General features: G+C 36.5%; 1 protein-coding gene across 1 annotated transcript in view; it reads left to right on the forward strand.

Annotated features, from left to right (window-relative positions):
- The first annotated feature begins 75 nt into the window (after positions 1-75).
- MBIP (MAP3K12 binding inhibitory protein 1) overlaps positions 76-11091 on the forward strand; it is a 15530-nt gene continuing 4514 nt past the window's right edge. The window contains exons 1-6 of the mRNA XM_009701893.1: positions 76-222; positions 4292-4411; positions 6140-6361; positions 6463-6559; positions 8027-8092; positions 9785-9937. Coding sequence (XP_009700195.1) covers positions 76-222; positions 4292-4411; positions 6140-6361; positions 6463-6559; positions 8027-8092; positions 9785-9937 — 805 coding nt within the window. The remainder of the gene's footprint in view (positions 223-4291; positions 4412-6139; positions 6362-6462; positions 6560-8026; positions 8093-9784; positions 9938-11091) is intronic.

An 11091-nucleotide genomic window follows, 5' to 3' on the forward strand; every position in this document is an offset into this window, starting at 1 on the left:
CCTTGGGGGCCGGAGCAGGGCGTGCTCCTGCTTCTCCCCGGCCTGCGGGGGCCTTCTGTGCTCCTGAGGTAAAGTATGGCGCCGGAGAGAAAAGAAGCCTGCCACAAACAGGGGAGTGGCCTCGCCTCTGGAGGTTGTTCACGCCTGTCTGCGGTGAAACTCCTGTCAGGGCTGGGCGATGGTGGCGCCGGCTGCACCCCTCCTGGCGTGGGCAGCCCACGGGTGCGTGGGGCCTGCTGCTGCATCTCGTAGTCGTGGCCGTGCCTTTGCCTCTTACTGACGGGACGTCTCATGTCACTTTGTAGTTTGACGGATGATCTCTCCCATGAGAAAATGCAATCTGCCTAATTGCTGTATCTTAGCAATTAATGATTCTGAATTGAAAAGCTACTAAAAGCTTACTGTGCATTAAATCAAAGTAAACGATTAGGAGCTTGAAGTTAGCCTTGCTTTGGTAATAACGTGCTATGAAACACATGGTGCATCTCAGTGGGTCAGAATTTTTAAAGCAGCTTTGCTCTGGTACTTAAGTTGAAACACCTACTTTAGGTTTAGTAATGGCTATGAATTATTTAACAGATGTTACGGTAGTGGTGGGAGGCCCTTATCAGGAGATGGTTTAGTAACAACTTAATTATTACCATAAATAATTTACAGATGAATTCTTTTTCCACTGTGGAAGCATACATGTAGTTCTGTGAAGGCAGTAGAAGCACACTCTTGCTTCTGAAATTAGACAGCAGTTTGAAGGTTTGGGACCAGATGATGAGCAATATCTGCAGGAGATAATGTAACTTGATATATGTTTATGTTACAAAAATACTTAGAAAGGGACTCTGTTAGGTACAGAGACAGTTTAGTAGCAGCTGCTGACAGATCCAAGATTATTTTTTAGAGCATTTCACCTCTCATCTGAATAGAATTATGTATGATATTTGCTTCTTACCTCAAACTCTGCTAGTAGTTGTCACCATTTTCAAATAAAAGACATCCAAAAATTAAAAGCCTGAAAATTCAGGCATTGACTAGTAAGAGTCTCAGTTTTCCTATCTCCAAAGTGATGAAAAACTACCCTAGCTTTTGAACAGGAGTGCAGTGCTAAACAACTTGGTGACCATACACCACTGATTCATAGGATTACTGAGACAGGAAAACTGCCTCTGTATTGAGGACGAAATATCCCATAATTCTTCCTGGTGAAAATTCTAAATGTAATCAATGAAGAACTAGTGACTGTCAGTTTATCTAGATGCAATGCTGTCATTCATACTGTTATTCTTACAATGTTAACATGAGTGAAAAGTTGAACTCTTGTATTTATGAAAAACACAAAGAACAATAAAGGAAAAGTTTCCTAAGCACTTAACTAGGATACTCATCACAAGTTTAATTAATTGTTTTCAAAATGACATTAAACACTCTAATTTCTGTCTCTTCTTCAGCAGCTTGCTTGGTCTCCGAAGTTTGATCTGTGTGCAGCATGTCACTGGAGAGAGCTTAGTGATTTTTACCAATATTTGGGTGTGCACAGACAATTGCAAGAGACCAGTTTAGAGTTGCTACATCCCCTCGGTAGAGTTCAAGTAGTTATAGAGCAGAGTAAAATTGTCTTCAATGGTGTTTAGAGGGTATTCTTTCCATGACAACAAACCCATTTTACTGTGCACTGCACTGAACTATGAGTAGGGGTCTGGTTGCTCCATCTTCACTGAGGAGGCCCTTTTAATTGCTCAGTCATGATTGTTTCAATTGTTGAGTTACACTCTTGTCTGCTAGCTCTTGAGTTCTCATGAATTCAACTGTGGTGTTTTACCAGCTTACTGACTCTAGCAGTCCATCTTGCATTTTTTTTACTGAAGCTACTGATTCCCTATTTGCCTTTTATAGAGATGAGTGTACATGTGCCAGATCATTAGCTGTCACAGTTTGTGATCCGTCGTAGTAGTTTAAGTTAAATTTATGCTAGCAGGTTGGACTGTAAACAGGAATATTTCTGACACAGCAATTTTTTTACTAGAGCAATCACTTGCAGCACAGTGACTAGGAGGACATCTGGGCATAACAACTCTTAAAACCAATATGACTGATCATGAAAAGTTCTTTAAGCCCCAAGTGACAGTCGATGTCTTTTATAAAACAATTTCAAAGGGCTGAAATGACTTATGATCCTGTAAATTGCTACAGAATAGGCTGTGGACTTGTAAATATAGAAAGGCTTTGAAGTTACCAAATCACAGAATTTGTAAACCTGCTTGTCACAGTTCTTGTAGGTAGAAGGATGTAAAAAACTGAGAAAACTAATTCTATTGTACTAGAAACGTGTTTGGATGCAGGAGGGGTTTATTCTTTACTTATATTTAAAACCAGTGTCTATGAGTTTAAAATATCAGAGGCCTCTAAATTATTCTAAATCAGAAGCTCTACTGGTTTTGTACATTGAAGCACCTGGACAGGAGTCATACGCTGTGACATGAAGGCACGCATCAACTGATTCTTTTTGAAAAAGGAGGCTTATTAGGAAATTGCAGTAGGACTCCTATTTTATGTCATTACAATGACTTATATCTACATCTTGTTTACGCCATCGATGGACTGTAATATAGCGTATAGCAGATGTTACTCTAGAAACTTTGGAAAGAAATACGTGCTTCAGATGGTAGCATATGCACAGTGGCTTAATTCTTAAAGTTTTATTCTTACTAAATTCTAAATACACTCTTGATTTTGTAAGGTGTTCAAAACTAGTATTTCCTAAAACATTACTCTTCCTACATCCTGTGTAGTTTAAGTACTAAACAGGAATAACCATTTGTGTGAAAATTATCTAAAATACGTTATATATCTAGTCGGACCATTTCCTTTGCTGTATAATTTGGAATCTAATGCTGGATTTAACAAGGCTGTTCTTTGACTAAAGAAGGAAGGCACGTGCTTATAGTTCTTTACATAGGAAATTGTGATAATGCTGGGGTTTAAAACTAATGTAGAACAACTTAGTGTCCACTGCTTTGCCTTTAGAGTGATGGAGGCATTCCAAGTTCTCATTGTTTCCTCATACACTGTGCAGTGGATTCAGGAAACAAGTGCATATGCATTCTGTGTTCCTGTCCATAATATTTGATGCTGTTAGAAGTTACATGTCTTTAGACCATATGTTAAAGGTCACTTTTGTCATCTGCCTGAGGTCTCTTTCTCTTTTTTTTCACACCCTCTTTTTTTTTTTTTTTTTAAATGGGGGCAGTGAGATAGAGACGTACAAATATGCATATGACTTGGGAATTCTGTGTCTCAAACAGAGTACCTGTAGATCCTCTTGATTTTCAACAAGAGTTTTGTCTATATTTAGAATTTGGGGGATCACTTACAGGTTGTTTGGTTGGAGAACAACTTACTTGGCTTTGGGAAATGCTTGTACTTCAGGATCTTGAAAAGAGCTTTAGTGTAACAAAAATGGCAAAAGTAGGTGTAAAAGTGTGTAGTTCATTAGAGATTATTAACAATCAGCTTTGTATTAGGAAGTGAAAGTTTATTTTTAGCTTGTAGAAGATACATAGTTCCTTTAAATAAAACTTCAGATTCACTGTGTGTTTCTCTTTATTGCTTTAGGAGTTAAATACTGTGATTCCTTGGCAAAGAGAATAGACCATGGCAATTGTTATTTTGATTTAAATGCATATAAAGTGTGATTTGGAAATGGGTTTGATAGTGGTGCTGTGTAGTCTAGTGTTTGTTTAACCTTGAGATTTTTTAAAAGATTTAATTTTTTAAACACTTATTTTAGATATAAAGCCTCTTTTGGATTAGCAGCAAGTAAAAATTTCAAGAACATGACATGGTGCAGGATCAAGACCTTGGTCATACAGGCATAGATAGCCTTGCAAATCTCAGAATAAAATACATGAACTTTACAGGAGACTGCCATCCTGGGTGTATGTTAAAAAAACTGATGGTTCTATCATCTGTTAAAAGAAAAGATTAACATGAACAGGATAGTTTTGTATGATAATTAATTGAATTGAGAGAGAGTTGACTGAAGTTAAAGATCAAATTAATACAAAGGAAGTGTGATAAGGTAGTAAGGAAATTTTAATTTTTTAATATACTCTACAAGTACTAGCTTACTTTGAAAATGACAGCTGCTTGAATTACACTTAATGTCAAACCTCTCCAATGTCCTCATATAAAAATGAGGTCTCTGAGATTGAGCATAACTGTTGTCCTGTAGAAGTCTTGTATGCTTTTGTGATGTTAATACATAATTTTTTGTTATGTTTGTTTTGCCCTCTTGAAGCTTAACCTTGGAGACGATATTGTGAAAGTTGTAATCGATTGGAGCAAGCTTCAAAGCACATCAGCACTTCAGCCAGCGTTGCTTTTTAGTGCACTTCAGAAGCATATTTTATGTTTGCAGGTAAATATTTCATTGGACACATTCAACTTGACAAAAGTGATCATCAACTAAATGTTGTTATGTTATCTAAAGTGTAAAATTTCAGTCATTTTGATTTTGCATTGCTATGTCCAACAAAAAAGAATGCAACAGTATTATACGCTTGGGATTCCACTGTGCTTCATAGGGACTCACACATGGATTTTTCAGATTAGTGGTGGGAATAACCACTGTAGGTGAGCAGGTTGAATAAATGCAGCCTCATTGATTTCTAGACTTGCATTGTAAATGTGATACATTTCCATCTATGGTGGGTTATAATTAAGCAATAAGACACGGCAGGTGTGTGTCATGCTATGATAATGATTCCATGCGTTGGGTGAGTTTTGAGGCTCATGGAGTGCTTTCAGTGGTTCAAGAAGTGGCATTATCCCAGCATGACACATCCTGGAGTGTCTTACTGCAATTAAATATATTTTCAGCGTAGGTTTTTTTTTTTTAAAGAGTAATTTCTTTGACATTAATGTCTCATCTTGCCAAGTAGCCAGTCACCATTACTGTCATTTCTTTTTAACTATTTGAAACTTTCCAGCCTTGCCAAAAGTACATGTAATTTAGTTGCGTGGCAGGGAGGGTGAGCAGTTTGTCAGCTGATAACTGAACAGTGTTTTGACTTTGATAGTTCATCTGTAAAAGGTGGGGATTTGAAAACCCAATTTTTTGCTTCAGCTCGTCAGTGAATTATTTCAAGTGTGTAGTACTGAGAGGGTGAAAAAGGAAGTTCCTGTATTTGCTTGTTTGTAGGTAAAAGAAAGACCCGTTATGTTTTCCAGGCATCCACCAAATCTTTAGTGTGATAAACAAAAAGAGAAAATATGTAAGATAAAAGCAAGTGAAAATTACATCCAACTATAAGAACACTGCAAGTAGGAATTTGATTCCATTTCAGGAAATGACTGGTAAAAATCATGTTGTCTTTAAAAAAAATTTCTAGAGGGAAAATAAGCAGTGAAATTCAGACTAGATGAGACTGGTAAAAATTAAAAAAAGGGGTGTGACTTAGATATGTACTGAGGTTTTGGTATTACATCTTGTGTAAGAGTATTGCAGTAGAATAAGCATTTATTTTTGCTGTGACAAATGTCAGTGCATTCTCTCATTTAATTTCATTACTTAAGTTGATAATCAACCATGTCAAGAAGAGCATGTGTTCAGGATAACACCTATATATTTCACGTCTGTGTTCTGTCATTCACTTGGGCAACTGCAGTTTCAAGTGGAGAATGTAGTGCTGTGGTGATAAAGTAAAGGCTTTACAGTGTGAAAGTATTGGCTTTCGTGTTAAGGAGGAAAAATACTAAGCCTTACTGTTCTGAGTCGGCATTTGAATGACATGTTAATTAAGTGGCGTTGGTGCCAACGATTGAAGCTTTGATTTAGCTAGTAACAGATGAGTAGTAGGCAGATTTTTGCAGAAATTTGGGAGTTTTCCTATACAAACCTCTAAAAGGCACAGGCCAAAAAGGCCAGAATCATGGTGTGCACAGTATTTGGAACTATAGCTTTTTTTCTTTTTTAAAATTTTATCGCTGTGTTACATCAGAGGCAGATGTTGTAATTCCTAAAATTATTTCGGTTGGTCTGTTTTAGAAATTGTAATAGTACTTGGCTTTTTTTGCTTTTTGTTTTGGGGATTTTTTGGCTTTTAGGTTTTGTTTTTTAACCCCAACATAATGTTTCTTTGTTCAGCCTCTTTTAGAAAAGCTCCAGTCATTGATTAAAGAGGAAAATACAGACCGTGTTGAACCTGCAGGTAAAACAGAAGGCCAAACTTGTGAAACAAGTTTAGACGTTTATGATGGTAACTGTCAGACTGAAGAAAAGTATGCAAGTTATGAGTTGGGAGATCTGAAGGATGCTCATATTAATTTTGATCCAGAGGTGGTCCAAATAAAGGCTGGAAAAGCAGAAGTAAGTGATTTACCTAAATTAAAAAAAAAAAAAAAAGAAAAATACCTTTCTGAATTTTAAAGAATGAAATAGATATATGCCATCATGTTTATTACCTGCAGATTGACAGGCGGATATCAGCCTTCATCGAGAGGAAACAAGCTGAGATCAATGAAAATAATGTCAGGGAATTTTGCAATGTTATTGATTGTAATCAAGGTAACTGGCTAGCCAGACTTTAATCTTCATAGCAATTTAAGTTGCTTTCTTATTTTTTTTTTATTTTTCAAAAGCACTATTCTATATTTAAAACAGAACTTTATTTTAAGAGTAACTTTGTTTTAAAGTTAAGAACTTGCATGTGCACTGCAGATGTTGTCAAACAGACAAAAAAAGAGAGTAGTCACTGGATGGCAATGTTTAATGCATCCCATACAGAAAGATTATAGCTATTACTTTGTTCATTTTAAGAACTGCGATCTTAAATCAGATGATTTTGTAGCTATTGTTCCCAATGTTTTACCTAGGTGGTCCTCCCAGAGTCAAAAGAATTGCATTTCAGAAATGTCTTGTGAATTGCATATTCAAATTGAAGTTAATTTAATGCTAGTTAAATTACAAAGAAATATTTTTTGCAATCAATTTGAGTGACTGGCTACTTATAATAACTTTTTCCTTTCAACATTACTCACGCTATTGGTGTTTTTAATGCACCAACTGGCACAATTGACTGTATCTATAACCAAACAATCTTAAATCCATCTGGGAAGCTGGGTCCCATTAGCACGATCCATAACTATGTAACCAAATGCATCTTGAAAATGAAGACATTTTTATATACATAAGTAGTACGGAGACATTTTCTAAGTACCTGTGAACTGCATCGTCTCTGCAATGTACTGGTGCTTTTAGAGATGAAAGCTTATTGTTCCATAAGCTTTATAGGAAGAGAGTTTAACTCCTTGAATATTAGTTGGAATAAAAATGACATCTGAAGTCTAGTAGAATGTGCTAGATAGTAAGATACTGCTTCCTAAAATTGTTAATTACGTACAGAAGAAATGATGATAAGACCTTCCTTTGTATGTTTAGGCATAATAAAATATGTGTACAGCTTTGGCGTATATGAACAGAGATTAAATATAAACATTGGAATAAACTAAGATGGTCTGTACTGTAGTTTTTTATGGTTAAATAAAAAAGTCACAGGCGTCAGAGTAATTGCAGGAAGGTGAGAAAAGGATGCTGATGAGTAAGCTAGACCAGTCTAAAAATAGGAGGAGAACAGTTTCAAAAAAGGACATAAGAACAGAATAACAGTGGTAAGCAGGGAAAAGAGTTCTGTACAGAAAGAAAGAGGGAAGTTACAGAGAAATGCAGTGAAAAGTAAAAACCAAATAAAATGTAAATTGGAAGAAATTTGGTCCTCATCCAGTAATCTTTTATATACACATGTGCATACGTTTATATAGGTGACTTGTCCAATTACCAGTAGGTCCATGCAAGTGTGTGAAACTATTAGTGAGCAAGTGTTTATAGAATGAATCAAGTATTTCTGATGTTTTTATTGTATGAAAAATTTTAATTAGATTTGTTAAAAGCCTCAAAGCTGATGATGGTTAGAATATTTTAAATTTTAAATACACAATTAGGACCTCACTTTTTATATTATTGTTATTTATTTAGAAAATAGCTGTGCCAGAACAGATGCAATTTTCACACCCTATCCTGGATTTAAAAGCCATATAAAGGGTAAGCAACTATTTTAATACCCATTTATTAAGAGTGTATGGATAGAACAGCACTGATGAATTTTTGACTTTAAAACTTTTTATAGAATGCTCAAAAAATGCAAACAACGTATTGATTTTTGACTCTAGTGAATACTTTTACATCTCTGCTTACATTTCCAAGGTTCTCAGTCCTATAACTCCTTCATTAAGCTGACAGTTATGCACTAAAGACCAAGACAAAGTAGCCTATTTTCATTGTCTGAAAGGAAAGATGCAAAAGATAAAGCAGGACAGAGAAGCTGAACAATTCTTAGTTTTTCTTCTAAGGGAAAGCCAGCAGTCCAGTTAAGAAATTGAGATTGAATAAAATTATCTTCTATTTTTCAGTTAGTGTAAGTATATTGAATTAGAAAATAGTTTTGGGACACAGTGGAAGTTCTCAGACATAGATTTATGGGAAGTGACAAGCTGGGGAACAAGCTTACCGCTGTACTACCTTTTGGAAAGGAGTAAATAATGTAGAAATGATTGTCCAACAGAAGTTTTATTGCTTGTCTATCTGCTGCTCTCTAGGTGTACACAAGTTACTCTGTGTTTAAAAACAAACCACCAAAATCTCCAAAATGAGAATGAAAGTAACCCTCTCTTCCATTTTTGAGACTGGTAGTATTCAGTTATCCACTTGATATTGGTTCTAGAAGCAAATTCATTATTTGCCCATTCTAGAATTCAGAATAATACTGTGAAGTCAGTGATAGATATAAGCATTAAGAGGTCTGGGGAGCAAAGAGGGAGATGGGGAAGTGGGTTTGAGATTAGAATCTTTCACTGAAGAACCCCTTTCAGTAGTCACTTTTTTAAACTGAGTGCTAGTCTGTAACTTGGATGGTAGCATATTACGTGAAAAAAGAAAATTTTTCACTTCAAGTAACTAAAACCTGGGCAGTTCATAACTGAAAAGTGAATAACACTTAGAAAGGAATTGGAATTAAAACTAGCATAAACTGAAGCAAGAATGTACCACTTCAGGCAGTGCCGAGTAAGAAGGTGTGTGCCTCAGTGACTGGAGTGGCCAACATAGTCTTTAAGTCTGCAGTACACTGCGGTAGTCCTGTCAAGAAGGACTTGAGAGATGACTGTGATTTAAAGAGAAGTGACCAAAGTCTTCTGATGAAGACATGGTAAAAAAGAAAAGATAGACCCAGAAGCAGCTGAAGAATCATTAAAGCTGTTACTTGAGTAACAAAAATTAGAAGAGAACTTCCTTGCTGAGATTCTAATTCTTCTAGTTGTTTACCTTCCCTCTTCTTCTTGTCTGTATGATGCTTCCTGTAATATTAGGTCTGGCCTCTTCTTTGCATTCATGACAGCTCACATATGCAACTGCTGACATAGATACCGGGTTTTCTGCTATTTATCAGCAGCTGATGACAAATTCTTTCTACTGCCATTCTACATGAATGTATGAGTAATTCTTTTACTTTGCATATGTAAAGTCCTAGTCTTTTGTTTAGTTTAGTTACTCATGCAAAAATAGGAAAATACTTTTACTTGAACCTTTGATCTTAATGTGTGTGGGACACTTCACATGAGAGACTGGTGTGAAATTGATTTAACACAGGTTTTCATATTTTAATATTTTGATTGTTTTAGTTAGATGTACTTTGTGTTTCATGTGCATATATGTTAAATTTGTGTTCTCTTTACCTAGTTTCCAGGGTAGTAAATACATATGGACCTCAGACTAGATCTGAAGGAGCACATGGGTCCAGTCACAAAGGCAGTGTACCCATTCATGATTGTGGAAACCAAGCTGTTGAGGAGAGATTGCAAAACATTGAAGCGCACTTACGGTTACAAACAGGTTTGTATCATGTTTTAATTTTGACATTGGTATGCCAGTTTGTACCACAGTTATCATCACTATAGTAAAACTGGGCAAGTCTATAAAAACTGTGACTGTAAAAACAGTGGGTAGATCCACTGAAGGGTTTAGTCATGCCAAGTACTACAATCTAATGTTTAGGTTCCTGTGCCCAAAATGGAGCCAAGATTTATGCCCAAATTAGGATGCTAAGTTAGTAAATTTACACTTGATGTGGTGGCAAACAAGACAGAGGCACTTCAGAATGGGATTTAAAACAATCTGGAGTATTTGGAGGTAGGGGTTCTCCATAGCCGGTGGAGTCCTACCATGACCCACAAAACAGGAAGAACTGACTCAATCCTGCTTCATGGAGTCCTCGTGGACTGCGGATAGGATGAACCCAGAAGATGACCTGAAACCTTTTCCTAAACATGGATGGTTCTTGAAATACAGTTAGGTGAAAAACTTATTTCCCAGAATGTGGGAAGCTCATTTGTCAGTATTTCTCTTCAGCCATGCAAACATGAGTTCACACCTTTCACTAAAATAAATGCCGTAGCCACCAGGCTACTAACTTGAAGTAGTTGCTTTCCTCACCCCAGCCCCAATTTTCTGGAATATAAATCAATGAGGCACTGGTCAAGGAGGAATCTGTATTTTTCCTGAAAAATATTTTCAAAACAGAAGAGAAACCCGGATCTTTACCTAATAAAGTGAATGTTCTACACATCACACTGCAGACACAAACGGACTTTTTTTGTCTTCTGAACACTGAATAGGTGCCAATCCATTCTCCAAGAATATGGTGAACATGGACTAGATTACTAGACTTTTGTGAATGCATACTGGGTCAAAGTCCTGTGGTGGCAAGGAGAGTGGAATACTCCTAGATAGTGTTGAGGCAGCAGTCAGAGCTTGATGCTTAGCTGTATAACTGTCTCAAAAATAAGGTGGTTTTTCTGCATGGAAATTGAATTGCAAGTAGGTGGCCAGGCATTAAGGTTACAACATGTAGTAGCTTTGGAGTTTATGCATATCAGGGATAATGACTGGGGGTAGCTAAGGAGAGGCCCTTGCTTCCAGGTTGTGCCTATAATAGGTGACATAATTTTATTTGAAGGAACAGGTCAACTAAACTACAGTATAGGGAA

This window comes from Cariama cristata, unplaced genomic scaffold, assembly GCF_000690535.1.
Source record: "Cariama cristata isolate BGI_N322 unplaced genomic scaffold, ASM69053v1 scaffold13620, whole genome shotgun sequence".
Taxonomy (NCBI): Eukaryota; Metazoa; Chordata; class Aves; order Cariamiformes; family Cariamidae; genus Cariama; species Cariama cristata.